Source organism: Mycteria americana, chromosome 3 (genome assembly GCF_035582795.1).
Source record: "Mycteria americana isolate JAX WOST 10 ecotype Jacksonville Zoo and Gardens chromosome 3, USCA_MyAme_1.0, whole genome shotgun sequence".
In the NCBI taxonomy this organism is placed as follows: domain Eukaryota; kingdom Metazoa; phylum Chordata; class Aves; order Ciconiiformes; family Ciconiidae; genus Mycteria; species Mycteria americana.
Window position 1 is genome coordinate 89,448,564 of NC_134367.1, and position 21,286 is coordinate 89,469,849.

General features: G+C 43.3%; 1 protein-coding gene across 3 annotated transcripts in view; it reads left to right on the forward strand.

The window, feature by feature from the left end:
• KIF26B (kinesin family member 26B) overlaps positions 1 to 21,286 on the forward strand; it is a 312,433-nt gene that overhangs the window by 263,156 nt on the left and 27,991 nt on the right. For all 3 annotated transcript variants that reach the window (XR_012774798.1, XR_012774797.1, XM_075496030.1), the window contains exon 11: positions 20,335 to 20,497. Coding sequence is in view for 1 of the 3 variants with exons in the window: in XM_075496030.1 (XP_075352145.1) it covers positions 20,335 to 20,497 (163 nt within the window). In the remaining 2 variants the exon portion in view is untranslated. The remainder of the gene's footprint in view (positions 1 to 20,334; positions 20,498 to 21,286) is intronic.

The window sequence follows — 21,286 nt, forward strand, 5'->3', positions numbered from 1 at the left end:
GTGCCGCTCAACTCGGAGACAGCCGGAGAACAAGCGAGGGGAGCCACTTACAAGGTGAGCTGTTAAAAGCACCTCATCATCTCTGTGCAAGTGCAATCTGAATCTCCTTGGAGCGGTCTTTTGAGGATTTAACACAATTTTCATGTCTGCCTCCAGCTATAAACAGAGTAGCAGAATCTTTTGCGCTCCTAGACTGCGTTTCTTCTCTCTTGCAAACAACAGTTTTCACAGGCTCCATGTGATGTGCTTTGAAGTTACACACCTGTGCAAGAGGACAGGAATTAGATGCACTACCTAGATCTGCTACCCAGTTGGCAAGAACTGCATAACAAAAAAAATGTTTCCATTTTTTAACAAAAAATGGAAAAAATGTTTCCATTTTTTAACAAAAAAAAAAGGTATGGTGTTAGAGAAATAACTGCACTTTTTCAGAGAGGGAGAGAGAGTATTCTAGGAGCTCTGTGTACTCAGACCATGCCGACATGCATGTCCTGAATCCTGCTCATCTCCCTCATGTGCGGACATTGCTGGAGCGATGGAGGATAGTTCTTCTCACGTCAAAGGGAACTGGGGGTAACTGCTGTAGTTGCAATAGTTTACACTGATGTGAAAGAGGGGCTGATGGAGGACCAAAGCTGAATAAGATTTGACTCTGAAAATACATGTCTGTGAAAGAGAACCAGTTGGCACCCTACCACATTTTGCTCCAGTGAGATTTGAGAAACGCTCCTACGTTTTTTTCAGCCAAGGGTTGAGGCTGCTTATACTGTGGAGTGTGTTTTACAGAAGAAGTGAGGGTGTGTTTAGGTAACCTTTAGGATCTTTGCATCATACAGAATACAAAATAAACAATAAACCCGTTAAACTGGTAACAGATTTTCTTTTCTCTTGTTAGGTGACTACTGCCATTTTGGATGGCTATGTGCTGTGTAATGGCATTATAATCAGTTGTTTTTGAGCTACTCTTGATTCCAGTCCTCTGTGAGCTCCTTCACCTGGAATCATTTTTGCGCGCGTGAGACACAAACTTCAAGAAGGTTACACAACTGGCAAAGTCCTTTGTGTCCATTTGCAGGTGCCGTGTCAGCTCCCCTCACGCTCATCTCAGCGCAAGAAGCCCCATGGCGATGAGGGTGTTGTTTGGGGGAAGGCTCTGGCTGCTGTGAATCTGAATGTGATGCTTTGGGTCTCTCTGCTGTACATGCTCCCAGGGGCTGTCACCTGTCTTCCCAGCAGGGTCAGGGCTTGTCCAGACAGGGACATGATGCTTCTGTAGTGCTGTAGAACTCCTCTGGTCTCTACTGGTATCACAAACACATCTGTTAACCGTACTCTGAAAATTGAAATGGATTTTTTCATCCTCCCAAGAAAATTCATAGTTTTGCTTAAACTTTTCTACCAAACATCTTTTTTCACAGAGGTAAGACAATGAAAGCAAACAATTACAAGCAAGTCAGTAGGTATATTTGGCAATAAACTGGCTATTGGAAACAGATGCCACAATAAGGTTTTCTTTACAAATTGGCTCATTTGATTAGAGAAGAATTTACATTGTTTAATATGTAAGATTTTGGATTTTCTCTGATAACGCTATTATATCACAGCCATGCAAAAGATAGTATAAACCTTAAAAATACGTTTTTAATTCCATTGGCCAGGTTCCATCCATCAATGGCGCTTCTCTGTGGAGCGGTACCTGATTCTTTTAAGGAATCTCAGCCTCACACTAGTAACTGTTACTATGTTTCTCATAGTAAATGAACATCTCCCAGCCCCATGGTCTGATTGTGTTCATATTGCAACATTTCTGCAGTTAAATCTGCAAACCTTTGCATATTTAAGTAGAGAACATTCTTTTGGGAGATCTAGAAAGATGGGCAGAGAGCGGCAAGTCTTCACTGCTTTTGCTGTGCAGGTTCCAAAAAGGGGAGTCCTGAGGGAATTTTGCTCCTTTTGCCAATAGTAGGAAGAAAAATTCTCTACCACCATATTTAGGAAAGAGGTCCAGCTTCTTGCAGATCAAAGGCTATGCACTTACTATCTTAAGGTCAAGGCTAGATGAGTGTTGAGAACTCACTCAGCATTCTGTTTGTCCTCTGCCATTATCCAAGTTTTGAATTGCACAAGTATAGACCAGCAATGGATGCGTTTGAGTAGTCAATTTAGAGACATAATTTGTTTTTCAAGGCATTAATGTGCATTTTGACCATCTCTATTTTTGACTCATTCAGAGCAGGAACCATAAATACAGGGCACAATATTGCTATTGTTGGGTGAATCTCATAGGCTTCAGAAAAGAAACTCCAGCACAGTTAGATTGCAGGAAATGGCGTAGCCCCTAAATGTGATCTTGTGCTGCTTCAGGAGCACAAGTAGTGTTTTCCTCTGTCCTTCCAGTTGCAGGGACTAATGAGGGAAGAAACAGGAAGAGCCAGCAGATCAATACCTGGCTCTGAGCCTGGTGGCACTGGCAGAATTTTGGGTTTTTTGATCATGGGTCAATGTATACGACACCAGGCCTGCTGGCAACAGACGGGATACAGCTGTCTCAAAGGGGGAAAGGGATCATTGCACAGGAGTTAGCAGGGCTCATTGAAAGAGCTTTAAACTAGGTTTGAAGGGGGAAAGGGATAAAACCAGGCTCACTAGAGATAAGCCTGGGGGCGGCACACCAATGTTTGAGGGACGGTGTATTAATGAGGTCCTTCAGTCTGCCATGTCAGTGGAGGTAGGGGATGGAGATCCATGCGGCAGAAAAGACGCAAGGGTTATGGATGTGTTAGAAACCACAGAAGCACCTGAGAATGGTCACATAGGAATTAGGGCTTTGCCCCCCAAACAGGTGGCAGGATCAATAGTCCAGCTGAAGTGCATCTACACCAATGCACGCAGCATGGGCAACAAACAGGAGGAGCTGGAAGGCATTGTGCAGCAGGAAAAGTGTGATATAATTGCCATCACGGAAAAATGGTGGGATGACTCACACAACTGTAGTGCTGCAATGGATGGCTATAAACTCTTCAGAAGGGATAGGCAAGGAAGGAGAGGTGGTGGAGTAGCCCTGTATGTTAGGGAGTGTTTTGATTGTCTAGAGCTTGATGGTGATGATCGGGTTGAGTGTTTATGGGTAAGAATCAGGGGGAAGGCCAACAAGGCAGAGGTGGGAGGTGAGTCTGTTATAGACCACTCAATTGGGATGAAGACACAGATGAAATATTCTATATGCAGTTGTGAGAAGTCTGTGTTCAGTTTTGGGCCCCTCACTACAAGGAAGACATTGAGGTGCTGGAGCGTGTCCAAAGAAGGGCAACGAAGCTGGTGAAGGGTCTGGAGCACAAGTCTGATGAGGAGCGGCTGAGGGAACTGGGGTTGTTTAGCCTGGAGAAAAGGAGGCTGAGGGGAGACCTTATCGCTCTCTGCAACTACCTGAAAGGAGGTTGTGGCGAGGTGGGTGTTGGTCTCTTCTCCCAGGTAACACGTGGTAGGACAAGAGGAAACGGCCTCAAGTTGTGCCAGGTGAGGTTTAGATTGGATATTAGGCAAAATTTCTTCACTGAAAGGGTTGTCAAGCATTGGAAGAGGCTGCCCAGGGCAGTGGTTGAGTCACCATGCCTGGAGGTATTTAAAAGACATGTAGATGTGGTGCTTAAGGACATGGTTTAGTGGTGGACTTGCAAGTGCTAGGTTAATGGTTGGACCTGATGATCTTAAGGGTCTTTTCCAACCTAAATGATTCTATGATTCTCAAATATTTCTTCCATTACTCTCAATCTGTTTATATTAATTATTAAATATAGAACTTTTATATCCCATGATGCCCTTAATTTACACAAGCCTTACAGAATGTGGATCAGATACATTTTCCTACCTGTTCCTACCTACATCTTACCATCTTTAATCCTTTGCACTCATGAACAAGTGGTAACATTTTGAAACGTCCTGTTCTTTTCCTTCTTTATCTCCAGTATATTTCAGAAGTAATTTTTATTTATCGTATAGTACTGGCAAATAACTGTGAAGCACTCATTGTCATTGCTGCAGTATCTTTAGTCCATGGTTATTCAGAATCTGAATTCTGGCTGCAGTTTCTCAAATACTTTCATAATCTCAAGCAGGTGGGGGTGAAGGAGGCAGACATAATTGGAAGCCACATTTCTGATTCTGAGGCATTCCAGGGGTCCAGTGCCCCATGTTAAACATTCTGGAGTCTTGACTGGCAGCAGGCACCCCAGGATGCCTGTTGGGCCATGCTGCTGCCTGACATCTCCACAGAACACAGTGCACAGTGCTGTGACCCTGTCTCAGACATGTCCCCTCTACTAGCAGCAGTCACATCCTTGGCAATCCCCTATGGCAGATTTGTAGGAGACCCACAGGAAATAGTGTCTTGACTGCTGTCTCAGTGACTCTGCTCCTAAACATTCCCTGATACTATATATGATGCTCTTTTACGTGGTGGCTAAGGTCTAGAGATGTGTGAAGCTCTCACCCTTTTCTATTTTCTTTTATATTTGCAAAGTCTGAAATGGAATGGTAAGTTCTGCTGTGTTAATTGATTAAATGGCATCTATCATAACATAAAGAGATCAAACAGAATTATTTTTTCTCTCGTGTTACCGTTTAAAGATCTCAACTCTGCTCAGATCATTAGCGTATAATTTTCAGATGAGCTAGCCAGAAGGTCCCTAAATAAAAATTAGTACAAAAGATTAGCTGGGAAAGCTAGACTGGTAATGAGCTGTTACGCTATGGTAATGTGCTAGGTTTATAGTTCATATCTAGCTCTAATCAGTGATAAGTGCAAGTTGTCAGCATTTGATAGCTGATTGGTGTTTCTTGGAATTACAGTGCAACAAAAACACTGAAACGAAAATAAAGCTTTTCTTTATATATGACAAGTTAGGAGTTAATTATAAATGCTGGGGTCAAATACACCTCTTAGCTACACTATATGCAAATCTGCTGCACTGAGGGAAGTATAAACTTCTTTGGTCCCTTTTGGGTCATTATTTTTTTTTTAAACTGGTACAGTAGCAGCTTTGAAAACAGAACAGGACCTTTAAACCATTTGCTATGTATTTAATATGTCATACATCACACAAAAATATAACTAAACCCGAACTACTAGAAAATATTAACAATGCAATAATGACTTGAACTCTCATAACAATCCATTTGTTATTGATTGTATTTACTCCGTGTTCATTTGAGAACTGCTGTCCTCCCACAGAATTAATTGGACATAAAATCATAACATGGATGTGAAAAATTATAAAGCAGGAATAATCTAAGCCACAGGACATGAAGGACTTAAAAGCCTGGCTAACTTGACATCTGTGAGCTGAGATTTTTGTCATTGCACAGCTATAATTAGGTGGCTCTAATCACTTTCATAATGCTAATACGGGAAATGTCCTGTCTGTCCTCTGTAGCTGGTGGTGGGAATGACTGCTATGCACAATGCCGTGCTTCAGAACTGTGAAGCCTGACGAGCTCTGCGAGCAGGACTGGCTCTGACATGTGTGCTCCAAGAGATATTTAGCCACCTCCTGAGAGGCTGAAGCATACATGATCACACCATCTCATTGCTAGTCATCCAAATACATTTTTTAATTGGCCGCCTAATTGACCATTTCCAATCAGATTTAACACAAGGACAGGCCTTCAGATATCTGAGGTCTGTGCAAGGCTCCTGGGACTGGGAGAGGAACAGAGCAGAAGCAGGCTGGGCCGTGAAGGTCTGAAGCCAGCAGTTGCCTCCTCCATTGCATGCTGGCTCGCCAACCAGCTGAGCCTAATGCTGGCCAGCCAGCATGCACAAGCCAACAGGGAGGCAGGAAGGAGCTGCAGCTGGAGGAGATGAGTTAGGTGGGATGTGGCAAGGTGAGGTCTTAGGGACTGTGCAGAAGAGGGGACAGCAGAAGTGTAGGAAATGGAGGAACACAGGACGCAAACCCGCAGGAAACTAGTCTTCATTAATTCCTCTCTTCATAGAACAACTTGTTCATTTATTCAGATCCTCACCATTTGAAATGCAATTAGGTGAATGTATTTTCCTGCTGAGTAAAATTCATACAGTCAGCAGACAAACCCCTCTCTAAATGATTTGCTCATCAGTGTGTATGGAGGAGGAGGGATAGAGAGGAGAGAGGAGCTTAAGCTCGTTCACTGCTAGATCGTCTGAATTAAGTGATCAATTTTTGTTACTGCAATAGCTGCAAAAGTTAACACTGAAATATTAAGAAAGTCCTGCTACAACAAAAATTCAGTATTAGCATTCAGATGTTAGAGGAACAAATCCTGAAGGCTGAGCTAAAACTCTGTTTAGAGTAAGTCCAGACAACAGGTATTGCCTTCTCGGAGGGTGAGCCTTGAAATATCTTGACTGTTCCCAAGACAGGGAAATCTGGAACAGCTGTCTGTGCAGTTAAATTCAACACTCCTCCCCAAATGAGGATACATTTGGATACAACCCTCTGGATACAACCCTCACCCTCTGCTTTATGCAGACATGATACCTAACGTCTGAATTTCTAGGTGAAAGAACGGTGGTGAATGTAATCTGTCTAGACCTGAGTAAATAACTGAATTGGTGTCCCCTGAGAAATTATTAGTTAAGCTGAAGAAAAGAAGGAGCTATAAGATGCATCAGATGGTGAAGACTGATGAGACAGCAGTAGCTAGTGTTGAAGTGGGAGTATCAGAGTAGAGGGAAGGCCACCAGGGAAGTTCTTCAAGGACCAGTTTTGGGAGAGATTTTATTTAGTGTTATTACCAGCAGCCTTGACACGCAAAGCAGGCGCATACTAATTGTAGTGGCTGGTTGCACAAAGCTGAGAGCCATCATCTGTACAAAGGAAGATCAGAACATCAGATGGGAGCAGCTGTGGGACCTCGAGGGCTAGAGTAATAGACATGGCACTAATGCAAGGGCTTGACCTGATGGACTGCTAAAAATTGCTACTGAAATCTGGGATCTCATCAGCTAGAAAGGGGGTGGGGTGTGTGTGCTGCTTTAGGCAGATTGGATAATGATCACTGGTATCCACAGGTGATGTGACAGTGAGAAGGTAATGAAGTCTGAGGGGGCATTAGGAATGACAGTAGAAAAATAGTAATGCCCTTATGTAAGGGACTAGCGATTCCTCCCCTGAATGCAGCTCTGGTCACCCATATAGGTGAAGGATGAATTCAGACTGAAACAAGTACAGGAAAGGCTGGCAAGGGGAGCAGGATAGCTTTTCATGTGAGAGGAGATTAAATGAATTTGGCTTGCATACCCAAATAGAGTTAGGGAATAGAGAGAGCATGAGAAGGAGCGTAAGTGGTGTCTGTACGTGTGGCAGGAGCACTCCCGTCTCTGGGGAGTGAGAGCAATGGAAACAAAAGGGCCATGGGCAAACAGGGGAGTAGATGGCTTCCAGCATGCCACTCTGAAATGGAAGTGTGCGTGGGCAGCGCTAGGAAGCCCTAATGTTTTTAAGGATGGGTCTTCTAAATGCTTAAGGAGGATTATATGATTCTCTGTACTGGGTAGGGGCAGGAGCTGATAACTCAGTTTCTTCTCACCCCAAGCATCACCTTTGCTTTAATGACGTCCCACAGGGATCGGGCTTACAGGACCAAACAGTGCATTTCTCTTTCCTCCTTCTCTTTCTGTGGTTGCTGTCCGTGCGCTCTCCTTCACAGAATGACTGTCTTTCCTCTTGGCCTCCCCTGTGTCTCCAGACACATCGACCAGGGCTGGGTTGCTTGGATGCTGAGGAACGCTTGTCCCCATCGTTAGGAGATTGCAGCAGGCATGCAGAGGGGATGCAGGAAGGAGGCTGCAGAGCCTTGCTGTAAACCACTATAACCTAACACTAAGAACGTACGAATGGCCATACTGATTCAGGCCAAATGTCCTTCTAGTATCCTGTCTCTGTCTAAATTCAACAGCAGATGCCAAGGAGGGAGCGTAAGACTAGAATGAGTACTTTGCCAAAATATTCTTGCAGCCTCAACTATTTTCAGCTGCAGGAATTCCTGAGCTTCAGCAACGGCTTTGTAAACAGAAGGGGGACTTTCCAGGCACATGGTAAATGAGTCCAGTTTGAGGCTTTTTGAAGACGGTTGAAGGTTGAAAGGAGCTTTTTATGAAAGACTGGCTCAGCTTGTCTTTGAAATTTTATTTTAGTGCTTCTGGGATTTTGAACAGCTAACTCTTTAATAGATACCTTTTTATCATTTAAAACTAAATACATACAAACATTAGTAGTTGTATATTGCTTTCTGGCACTCTCAGTTCTGTTCTGACTACCAACCTTGTGGAGAGGCAGCTATTAACATGGAAATACTCGAATTTACAGTTGATTTTCTGGGCATAATAGATACCTATTGAGCTCTAAAGCATGCTCTGGTTACCTCAGGTAAAACTGCAAGCTATGTAACAATTACTAAACGGCAATTTCAAAAGAGTTCCTTTCCTTTGCTGTCACAGGCTATTAAGAGATCTCTGAAGTGTCAGAGATATAAGAGCCTATTGAGGAGCTTGTCTAATTAATGGTATTATAGTGGACAAAATAAATAGAAGAATCCATTTGAAGGGGGAGCGAATCTTCAGATAACATGAAAAATGCATGTGCATCATTAATATTTTAAATTGCTGCATAGATGAAGATAAAGGTATTTGATACAGCCTATCTCCAAATGGTTTAAATAGCAAATATTTATACATTAAAAATCATTATATATAGATTTGGCCACCTTTACTTACAATACATAGTACTTGCATGGAGCCTGGGGTCCCTCAGGTTTTATTTGGAGTCCTCCGTGAATAAAGTATGATGGAGTGTGAGAGGGGTAAAAGAAACAAACATATAGTTTTCTTGTGCCTGTGTTTATAGATGACAAAATTCCCACTGCCCTGCAGCAGCTGCTAGATTTGGCCCTTTGCTGCCAAAAATGTCATCATAAAACTGCCTGTGGTTCCACGTTTAACTTCAGTGCCATGTATTTGACTTCAGAATGGACTATTTTATTCATTATCTCCTGTACCCTGTCACTACATCTGTAAAAGCCCAACTCAGACCCTGCTGAAGCTTATGGGAGCCTTTCTGTAGATTTCAGTGGCAGCTGGGTTCGGACCACAGTGCCATGGGTTTCAGTTCATAAAATCTCAGTTTTGGGGCTTTTTTTCAGACATCACCGAAACCAGGCACGGGTAGAGAATTTTTCGTCTGTGATCTTTAATTGCCATACAAGATCAACATCATCACTGTTGTTGCTCAGTCTGTCTCATCACATCTCTAAATCAGCCCCTTGTGCGAGTAGCTCAGCCCGTCTGTGGATGAAAGTTGTTGCTGCCTGGCGGCCATTCGTTTTTATGTGAAAGGAGTTTTTGGTTTCTCTCCAGTTTCTAACAAGCTCATCCCGCCCCTATTGACTGTTGGTAGTACAAATATAGAGGCCAAGGACTTGCAGGCCAGAGAACGTTGTGTTCATCAGATTCTACAAACATCGTTGCCCGTGTCTAAGAAACTTATTTTGACCCTGAAACTATATATTGAATAGTAAAGCAAATGGAGTCTGCAAAGTGAAACCAGCTTTCTGGTCCATTTTGCTTTTTGAAGATAGGTGTAAAGGAGAAGCTCAGCTTTCTTACTCAAAAGAGAAAGAATGTGTAAAGTTAGACGGCTCAGTCCATACTTAGCCACCTTATTACTTACCCAGATTTTTGGAAGGAGATGGGCATGCACATTGTCTAGGATCTGCCCATATTACCTGTACATGCCAATACAGTGTTCCTAAATAACAGTAATGGGGTTTTTAATTCCTAGATGGTTTGGAGCTGAGCAACTGAGGCCACTGTGTCCCCAGCTGATAAATGGGAGATGACACATAAAACATTCCCCCATTTTGGAACGTGCTTCACCTGCTTGGTTCCCACCCTAGGTCAGCAGATCACTTGGCTGCTGCAAAGTCCATCTTCCTTGCCAATGGATAGGGATTGCTTCTTTTAGCAGTTTCATGCTTCTCTGTGAAGCAGAGTTTGGAGCTGTATGTGAAGAGGAACTTTAAAGGGTAATAAATTGATTACCAGAGATGGAAGCACGACGGCTTCTGACTGTTTATTTTGCTTTAATGCTGTTAGTTTAATATTTTCTCTGCTTTACTTTGTGTTTTGACAGCTTATAGTCAGGACCCGCTTTCATATGAGTGCATATTTTTTGGTCTATTGATCTAAATGAACAGTTCTGAGAACATCAGCATTGAGAAAATAATGTTTCTGACAATTTCTCTCTTAATTTTTACATCCAAATGTGTATAAATACTGACTGAAAGTTCCCCTGTGGTTGGGAATTTCTCTCATCTGTGTGCTTTCTCTGGTGTGTTCAAGAGTGGAATTTAAGGAGTTTCGGTCTTGTTTCTGTGGGAGCACAAATAAGATTTCTCTCCATCCACCCAGCCATCAGTTCTCATAGCATTTACAGCACCTTACTATCTTTGAGGCTTTTATATTATTTTCTCAAAGTTTCTTCAAACTGGCCAACAGGCTAGAAATTTATTGCTGGAGGTGATGAGGCAAGCTTGCGCGCAGGTGCATAGGCAGTATGAACTCTTAAACCTCACTTTCTTTGGGAATACATCTAGTGAGTGGCATAGACGAATTGTATCATTTTCATAATATTAATGACAGCCAAAGTCTGCCTTCTTTTTTCTTTTTTTCCTTTCCGCACAGGAGTGTGTGCACTTTCATTGCCCTCTGCTATAATGCTGTGGGCTGAAGGCTCTGGGAGGTCAGCATATAAAATCTTACTTATCAAAATGCAAAGTATTTTGCTGAGTGACCTTCCCAGCTTCCTGGAGATGTCATCTATTTATGCTAGTAGCAGTGCCAAGGGGAGTGGTTTCTAAAACCGAACAGCAGTCAATTTATTTTCAGGTACCACTCCATTTGGGATTGCAATTAGGATAACTAGAGCTGCTCTCTAGCACAGGAAACTGGGAAGGTCACGCTGCCAAATTGTTGGCATCTTGATGAAGGAGTGTAAGCTACTGCTGTCGCTACTGCAGATCAAATGAGCCTAACCAGAATGAAGTAATTATGAAATCCTCCCAAAAGATCATGAATATTCATGGATCAATTACAAACATTTGAAGTTAATTTTCGTTTGAGGAAATAACCCTGGTATTCCGCTCTCGGTACACACAAATCATTACACTCCTTGCAAGCAAAGGGCAAAGCGCTGTTGCTTGCTGCTCGGGCTCACGGGTGCCGCTGCACATGCAGCAGCGAGCAGCCTTTCTGTCCCCCCTCCAAATTGCCATGCCTATTCACCAGGGAGGCGGCCGAAATGGTCACCTAGCTGCCCAGGGTGTGCCTAACACAAGAGTCGTGCCAGTCTGGTAGGCAGGCGCTGAAAGGGGAGTTGAGGTGGCCGCTGCCCTACCCTCTCTGCAGGGGCTGTCACCGATGGTGGCTCTTCAGCACGTGTGACCCCAGCCGATGACACTGGCAGCAGCTGAGCTGCAGGGAGCTGAAGCCTTCTGAAAACCAACCTCTTTGCTTAGCCTCTTGAATGCAGAGCGGAGAGCCTCGCTATAATCAGCCGTGCTCAAAAATAGCAGCCTTTCCCAAAGGGCCCAATCCTGCAAACTACTGCTTGACCCTGTGAAGGAGCTGGGGGCAGCAGCGCTGCAAGCAAAGACGCTGAGCAACTGGAGCGGATCCTGCTCTTTATGCTGATGCAGGGGTGTTGGAAATGCCCTCTCTGGGTGTCTCTTTGCTGTGCTCGTGCCAATATTAGCCACCAGAGGGGCTGGTGTGAAGGTGGTTTCCGGAACGTGTCCTCAGCAGGTTGTCAGGGGGTGTTTCCCCATGCTTCTTTCTTGCTGTGTGTTTTCCCCTATCGCTGCCCTATAGGCACAGGCACTGGGCAGCCACTCTGCACCCCTTCCCTTCCCTTCCCTTCCCTTCCCTTCCCTTCCCTTCCCTTCCCTTCCCTTCCCAGCGCTCCCGCCGTGCTGCCAGGGTGCAGGCAGCCCGGAGGAGAGGCAGGCAGGCTCCTAAGCTGCTCCAGTTGCTATTCAGCAGCAGATACGACTGTTGCCTTCTCATATAAAGCAACCAAATGGCTCCACAGAGATAAGCTGAGCCAAACTTGTGGTTGCCGTAATGCTTCCAAGTAAGGGAGCCAAACAAGGAGGGGTATGGGGGGAGGGAAGGCTTTTTCCTTCCCTTTCTGAGTGTACCTTGGTAGAAGTTAGCACAGAGCCTGGCCACATGCAGAGCCCTTAAATTATTTAAAATCTGGATCGTTATTGGTTTTAACTGTGGGGACATTTTTCTCCTGTAAATCACAGTCTGTTTACTGCACAGGTTTTGTTAAACAGTGGCATTGCTGCTTTTGGAGAATCTGGCTTTAACTCCAACATATAGTTGCTGAGCCTAATTAGCTCCCTGGATTAATTGAGCTTCTGTTTTTCAGCTAGACTTTATCAGGAGCCGGCACTGTAATGAGACAGACCACTAGGATCCTTTTCCTTTGTGATTATCTTTGAGCTTTGTTTCTGTGTTTTTAATGGTTGCTTGTGAATGATGTTTGGCTCTGTGCTGCGAGTTGGAGTACAGAGGGGAGAGGGATCATTTTGTCCATTTTCAGTGCAGTCCTCTCTCTGAAACCATCACTGGTCTCCAACAGAGCTGCCCTCCCAACCACCTCCTCCCTCCCATCCCAACACTTGCTCTTGCTGTGACTTTAAAGTACATCTGGATCTCTGAGTTCTCATTTGAGTAGCATGTCGACCTGTAAATAAGGCTTTATGTCTTCAGTTCGATATTGCCAAAGTGTGAAGCACGCCTGAACCAAACCACGTAAATTCACGTAGCTGGGGCAAAGACTGCGAGGAACTTTTTTCTCTCGTTGGTTGAATTATTGGAATGAAGCCCATGCTGCTTTAGCTCCACTGGTGGCACAAGGCAGAAATGAGAAGATGGAGGGGCCATCTTTCTTTGTGCTTCCCCAGGGCTAGCGTAGCGGTGTGCAGCTCAGACCTGGGCTGGCAATGTCAGAAACCATGTGCTCTTTAATATGTACGTAAAAATGGAGCTGGGGTGTGATAGCAACTGCTTTATTGTGAGATAGTTCTTCTATGGATAAGCTTGAATTTGTAAGACCAGTCAGCAGGACCTCCAAAGAGTGGGGCGTTTTATGTCATTTTTGGATAACATACTCCTTGGCTGTTTTGTAGACTGTTTAATTTTCATCAGCTTTGGGAGCAACTTTTACACAAAAGCTACAGCTCTTGAATGAGCCCCTTTTATGGTGAGAGGGACAGTGTTTCAAGGAGTCAGAGTACTCGGAGTCAGTGGGACTCTGTCCTTCTGTCATTAATTTTCTTTTCTGTCTTTGGTGAAAAGAAACAAAAGATGCTATTTTGTGCATCTGCCACATGCTCATGTGTTGTCAGAGGCACAAGGATTGTTCTGCAATATGAAATTTGCATAGTTAGGCTCTTAAAAGACAAGAGTTATAGGGGGGAACCCCCTACATTTTATATACATTTTGTAATACTAGAATTCAAGTATAAGCGCCTGTTATCCCGTACTTGGCTGCAACACCACCTTTCTCCTGGTCTTGATTGCTGCGGTGTCACATCCCTTCCAGATGTGATTGTGATTTTCTCAGTACATGAACCTGAGCACAGTGTAGTCCTTTCAGCTGGCTCCCCCTTCCCCTGTGCAGTGAGCACAGCTTTCTGGGTTTTTCTAGTGTACCTCATACAAGATAACTAACTGCAGTGGCGATTTCCACTTTGCTTAATTTTCCCTTTAAGGCTACTCAGTTTCCACCTGGAACAAGTTCATTATTTCCCCAATGCCTCATTTCACCAGGTGAAGGATTCCCCAGGTTAAAGGTCCAACACGTTACCCATCTTTCTGCAACTGCCTCGCTTAGTTCTGCTAACAAAGCCAGGCTTACATGGCTGAACCACTGAGGGCTTTATCACTCCACCTGGCCTCATTTTGCCTGTGCCTACACACATTGCTCCCATTTCCTCTCTCCCTTTATCAAAATTATTAACAGAAAGGAAAGACATAGCTAAGCAAACTATACTGGTTCATCATGAACTCAGCTGTTACACACCTGTAACATCCGCTATTGGGTTTGTGCCTTTTAAGCTATAAACTGTCCTCTGTAGAGATTATTTCCATGCAATAAGAGCCAAAACCAAATGGAGTATTTATGTGGTTCCCTTGTTATGCAAGCATTTATTACTATGAATAAAGCAGTGCATCAGCACAAGGGAGCAGAGTTAAGACTTCACGATCAAAAATAACTGCCATAGTTACTGAGATTTTTGCTTTGACATATCTCTATAAATAATTAGATTACAAGACACCTCAGGGCATACATCATCTGATCCTGTAACAATAACACCTTGAGGGAGTTGACAACTTTCTCCTTTTGGCCAAGTGCCTAGGAAGACACTAAGGTATATGATTAATAGAGAGCACAAACACACACTCTTGCACGTCCTAAAGCTTAGTTATAATACTGTATCCCTTGTGGAGTGTTATTTCTATTCCTGATGCTGCTGCTGTTGTCACTGAATAGCCAAAATCCTCATAGTAGTGGGGTGAGAGGAAAGGGAAGACAAAGAAAATATTAAGGTGGGGGAAAAAACCCGCCAAAACAAAGCATATAATATAGTTGGTTAAATAATTCCACAGAAAAATCATTATTCCAAGACTTTAGCTGGATCTCCCTCTCCAGTATTCCCTCCTTTTGTGGAACAGTGCCGTGTTTGCCTCTCCCATATAGAGAATGAGATGCTGGGCAATGAAAACTCCAGTGAATTTCCTGAGCATGATATTTATTCTTATTGCTTTGTTTTCTATTCATGAATTCTATTTTGCAGCCCTAAACAAAAGCAATTACCATTTTCCTCTTTTCTGTGTAGCTCGCTTCAAACACGTTGCTCGCACAGCTTCTCATAAAGCTAAAGGACCTGACAGAAGAAGATCCAGGAAGGCACTGCCCATGCTGTGCCCCCTCACCCTGGCCTGCGCCTCACCTGGGCAGCATGATGCAGTCAGCTCTGTCAAATTATGGCGGGGTTATGGGGTTCCTCTGCTGGGTATCAGCAGTTGGGGAGATTCGAGTGGGGAGAGGGGCCTTGGAGGTCAGGCAGTGACAGTGGAGGACATTAGTGGGAGCAAGAGGTGAGGAAAGAGGAGATTAGTACTGGGAGAGTGTCTAGCAGTCATGCTGGAGACCAGCAAAGTCTGGTGTAGCTGGTTAGACCAATGCAGGATGAAATGGAGCTCTGCTGGGCTGTTTAGGTGAGGAGCTGGGGGTGAGGATCATGGTATGGGAATGAGAATGAGTAAGAAGGTTGGATGAGGAATGCCCAGGATAGACACTGATAGAAGAGAACAAGATTGTCTGATGGGAGAAGAGCATGGCAAAAAGGATGTGAACACATGAGAGCACAGCTCTCCTACAGCACAGGAAAGGATTGTGATGCTCCTGAGTCTCACTGTTTTTCTACAGGCAGCAAATACTAGCAAAACCTCAGGGTAAATTGTGAGTCATGCCCTCCTTTTCTGCTGCTTGTCCATGCAAAAGGTGGCAGCCAGCTGCTGCTGCCAGCTAGTCAGCTAGTTCAGCAGCTGAGGCTTTTTATACATAGGAAGGTTCCAGGCTTGCTGATGTCTCATTGAAGTGTAAACACAAATCCACATGAAATTACAGAAAATATATATAATAAGAGCATTCAGATTGTGAAATCAATCACTACAGGGGCAGAAAATGTCAAAATTAAGGTTGCCCTGGCAAACTTACTTTGGCCCCATGGGCTATATATTGTGTTGTTTTTGCAGGATTCCGCCCCCCCCAGTTATAATCTTTTTCAAGGCAGATAAGGGACCTGCTTCAGAGATGAATCAGGACTGTACAGTGATGTGGTCATTGTCAATAAATTCCTTCCTAATTCGTAGCAGAAGTTGGAAGGCATATGGAAAATGGGACTGAGGGCTGTGGAAGAGAAGGGAGGTATTCTGAAGGGAGCTGGTACCGCCTTCAGAACTGGCTCTGCCAATGCGTTCCTAAAATTTTTAGATAGGCTATTAATTGTATGTTCCTGGTTTTCTGGGTACCCAGATTGAGAACCAGCTGTCCCATTTTCTCTGCAAGAGAAGTCAAAGTTAGCTGTACTTTGAATATAAAAGACTATATAATACTTAGTACTCTGAAAGATCAGTGCTTCCCACCAAACACCTATACTTAGTAAAGTCTTCAATGCTGCAGGTATTATCAGAGGATTATATACCTCACCTCAGAGGCATTCATCTGCCTTGATGAGCATTGATACTGCATTGATGAGCTCCACAGGAAAAAAAAAAAAGAACCTTTGAAGAAATCAGTCATTCTGGATTCAGAGCTGAGTTTGTACAGTCCTAACAGTAGATAAGGCAGAAGTCCGCATATTAAAAGGCAAGGATTAAATGAAAGACTGAATAACTTTCGTGTTCAGTGAGCACTGTTTATCTTGTGCAGTGAGTGAGGCAGGGGTCTAGTGGAAAAATCGTATCCAGTCATGAAAGTAAAGACCTTGACTTAATGCACATAGGCAAGTGGGATTTGCACAGTGTCCAAGAAAATGTATCATGATCTTGAGTACTTAATTCTTCAATGTAAGATTCTGTATTGTTTGATTCTGAGTATAATTAATCATTCATGAGGAAGGAAAATACAGATATGTTTAAGAGGAGCATGAAGATGTACTTTTTTCCTTCTTACTGAGCAAGTGAAAGGACTAATTTCATCAGTTTGCACAGTGAAGTCTCAGAAGAGAAGAAATAGAGAACACTGTGCTCACTGCAGCACTGCCACATCTCTCTTCTGGAGAGGTTTAATACCTGCTAGGGTTTCTTATGGTAGCTGTTGAGAGATTCAGAAAATAGCACTGTCCAGTAGCTGTTGTAATGTCAGAAGGTGGAAATATGGAGGAGGTAAGGGAGCAGCATGGAGAAGAGAGAGCTCCTCTCCACATGGAGGGCAGCTACTCTGTGAAACGAACTGGAGCTTTCTGCCTGGCAATCTGCACAGTTCTTCCTTTCTGGATCCTCTGTACCGTACCTGCTGACGTACTTCCTAGAGACATCCGAGTTGAGTTTCCTGCCCCCAGGGCTCCCGCCTCTGGACTGTTCCAGAGATAGAGCTTGGCATACTTTATTTTGGGGTTTCACCTGTGTGGGGTGTATGAATAGTATTTAGTAGTATTTGGCTGTAGCCATGATGATCTAAGGAGTTAGGCAAGAAAAGGTTTACAAGTAAGGTTAATGTATTTTATTAGACCAAGTGATGCAGTTAGAAAAATGAGGTAACTTTTAAGTACTGAAAAGGTTGCAGAATTGACTTACTGATATACAGGGTTTGGAGTCTGAAGTGTGGTATGCTGACCCCACCTTCATTGTTCTCTGGGTATTATATCCCCATATTCACGATGGGTTATGGTAAATTTCCTAAACTATAAAAACATTAGTGGATGGGATAGAAATACATTTAAAATGAAGACAAGTATATAAAATGGGGTCATCATGCTGCTCTGGCATATCGTTTTATTGCTCTTGGAGCAGAATAGAAATGGACCATTAGCATTCCTGAAGATCTCCTATTTGCTATAAAGACATTGGTGCGTTTCACTATGCTGCTATGAGAAATCTGGGACCTTCTGCAAGCCAGTCTCTGCTTAATACAACGAGTAACGTGCACCCAGGAGCAGCAGCCCTTCTGTGAGCTGCTTCAAAATTTCCTGTGTCTTAGTTTAGATTGCACAGCCAGAAGATCGACAAAGGTCTTCCTTCTCAAAGCTCTTCCAGTGCAGAAGTGCAGACCTTCTCTTTGTAAAACTTCTGCTTTCACAGGAAATTTTGCTTTTGCAAATACCAGTTCATGAATCACCTAGTGAAACAATTCAGAGCCTTTCTTTTTTTCAGGCAGAAATGCCATGTCAGCATTTGGAATAACAAAGCATCTACTTTGTGTCTCACACTGCCTGTCAAGCAAATTTCAGTGAGACATCCAAAATATTTTACCAATATTTTACTTGATGAGGATAAGTTAAAAATTAAGCCACACATTTTTGTCTTATTATGTTCTCTTTGATTTTCTTTCTTTCCTTTAGAAGTTAGTAGGTGCTATTGTGAGAGATCAGTGAACCTTGAACAGGTGAACTTGTCTTATGACAATGTCCAGAATTGACAAAAATCTGTGTTTAGCATATTTCTTCCTCTTTATTTTATTTTTCAGTGTAAAATAGTGACATGAGGCTAGTTATTTTGTCTGGGTGCAAAGGGAAGTTGATAGTCACAATGCAGACTGTGCTGAATGAGCAAACTCTGAAATTAGAAATCAGTATTGGCTGGGCTTTTTTGCTGCCAGGTTTCAGGCTTTAGTCCTAAACAAATCTGCCCTTTAGTTCCTATCTGAAACAAGTCAGAGGATCATTTGAATTATAGAATAGGTATTTCCTCTGTATCGTCATTCTGCTTGCAAGTGTGTATTTCCATACAAGGCAGATGGCACAGATTATTTTATATTCATAATGCATATACCTCTAGGAGAGCCACACCGCAGTGTGCTGATGCTGGCTGCATGGGTTATGTATTCTCGGGAGACCGACATGTTCAGAATGTATTCTTTTGCCCTTTCCCCTGTGGTCTAATGTTTTGCTATGATAGAAGCACTAGCAAATGAAAGGCTTGTTATTGATTTCTGTGCAGATGTTAAAAATTTCCAAGTGGCAGTAACTGATGTACAAAATTTGACATCTTAATTATTCCTTGATGGAAAGGAGGGCCACTAACCTGAGATACAGCAGCCTATTAACTCTGGATCTGTGGATTCAAAGCAGCCTTAGGTCACAAGTGAAATGAGTGAGGGTGTCTCAGTACAGTCTTTATGGATGCTTGTTTGCTTCTCAAAGACACCAGACTGTCTTCAGTGTGTCTGGAGCAGATGGAAGCAGAAATCCTGAAACAAAAAATGTTTTGCTTCCAGTATTGCTAGCCTAGCTGAAATCGCAAGTACTGGAAATCTCAGGAGAAGCACAATTTATGAGCTCCCCAGACTTACTGCTAGATGCATCAAAATATGCATCCCAAATGCTGTTCTTTACTCAATCAAAAGAGAGGTTCAAGAATGTTGGTGTTTGTCTGTCAGGCCCATCCAGTTGGCATAGCTTCAGTTCCCAGCATTTGCAGCTTTATGCAGAACTCCCGTGAGCTGGAAATGTTAAGTGGATGACCGAGGGCACACATGCACCGGAGGTCATTAGCAGATATTGAACAGTGAGCCCCAAAAATCTGATCCCCAGCCACTGAAGGTATTGCTATCATTACAACAGTGAAAGCAATTCCTGTAGCAATAGGTAAATATCAGGCTGTTGCTGTCCTTACTTTCAGCCGTATGTAACTATCATCCACAACCTTTAGTGTAGGAGCGGCTCTCTTCAAGAGGATGCCATTTCCCAACTAACCATCCAGTTGACCTGTACACCTTGTAGCTAAAGCTCTCTTTAAAAATTATATCGTGCATTTCTGACTACAGGATTAGATGACCACCGCAGAAGTGTTATATATGCATCATTATGCTGTCAAAATTCATATTCTTAGTCCAGTCACAGACAGCCCCACAATAAGGCATCAGCATTTCGAAAGCTATCCTATGCTGAACAATAGAGTAAATGGCAAGAAGAGAAAATTTGATTTCCGCCTCAGTGGAAGAAAAGATCTAATATGAAAGAACAATTGTGCGAAGTCTTAAGGCTTGATTGTTTTGTATTTCACCAGCATCATCCAAAATTAATTTCAGAGATTTAACTATTATTATTATTGAGTTACCCAGTGCCCTAGAAGGCAAGAAAAAATGTCGGTCCTCTAATCTAATCCGCTACCCTCTTGTCCTCCAGAGCTGGGCCAGAATTTGCTTGCACACTGCGCACTGGACAAGGGCAGTAGTTTGATGTTTGCTGCAGCGGCTCTTTCACAGTTAGTCTCCAACGCTGGTCTGCGTCTCTGTATCGGCAGTGGTAAGAGTGCAGAAGGACTGAGGCCAGAAGAAGACAGAAAGGGGGAACTGGGAAGAGGAAAGAAGTTTAAATTGTAGTCCAGGGTCTTTCAGCATGCTCAGCTGCAGACACAACATAGTGCAAACCTGAGGAAGGAAACTAATTAGGATTCCATTAAAAAGAAGAGAAAAAATCTTGCCAAGACCCAAGTCACATCGTGATGGTCAAAGTGAAACCTTGCTCGCTAATGTAGCCTTAATTCATTTTATTTTGCAGAGACAGCAAGCTCACCATGTTGCTTCGGGAGTCCTTGGGGAATATGAACTGCCGCACCACAATGATAGCTCACATTTCAGCCGCTGCGGGGAACTACGCTGAGACACTCTCCACCATCCAGATTGCATCAAGGGTCCTCAGGATGAAGAAAAAGAAAACTAAGGTAAGACAATGTATCACTCCCTTCTTGTAATGGTGGAGGAGGGAGGAAGAAGGTCCCTAAAGGATCCTTGATGGGGTAGAGCAGCATGTAACAAAATCAGTAATCAATTCCAAAGTGTGTGGGTTGTATGTACCCTGTCCTAGGCAAGTGGCTTAGAGCGCATAGCAGAGACTAGGGGGGTGGTAAACGCTTCAGCTTCAGATACAGAGGAGTGAGTTCAGACATATCTGCTATAGCAGGTTTGTAAGCTGGCCTCATTTAATGATATAGCTGTCAGAAAGCATTTATTTTCAGTTATGCTCTTAGTGCTAATGAAATAATAAGGAATGAAACTGTTGTAGAGTTAAAGGAAATTGGGATTAATGAAGAGTTAGATTCTGTGAGCTTCTCGGAGAGAGCAGGAGCAAAATAAATGCAAAGCAGTGTGTCCATTGCCAGCATTGATGCCCCCTTTATTCCCATTGCTTCTAAACACAGGTAATAGATTTCCCAAGACATAGAGTGAAGATGGGCTGTATCAACTTTCATGTTTTAGAGTCCTAGTTCCTTCTGTACAGCTTATGGTGTTAACTGGGCACAAGTGAATTTTATGCATTTTATTTAAATTGACAGCCTATGGATTGACAAAACCTTTTTTTTCAATGGATTGAAGAGAGACAAGTGAAGGGATTCAGTCCACACACCATCACAGCAGTGTGTCTCCAGAGACCTCTGCGTGTACATTATACAATTCTGCACACTGGTAGTGTGACCAAATGGGGATTGTCTTTATTTTCTGTGCCTTATTTG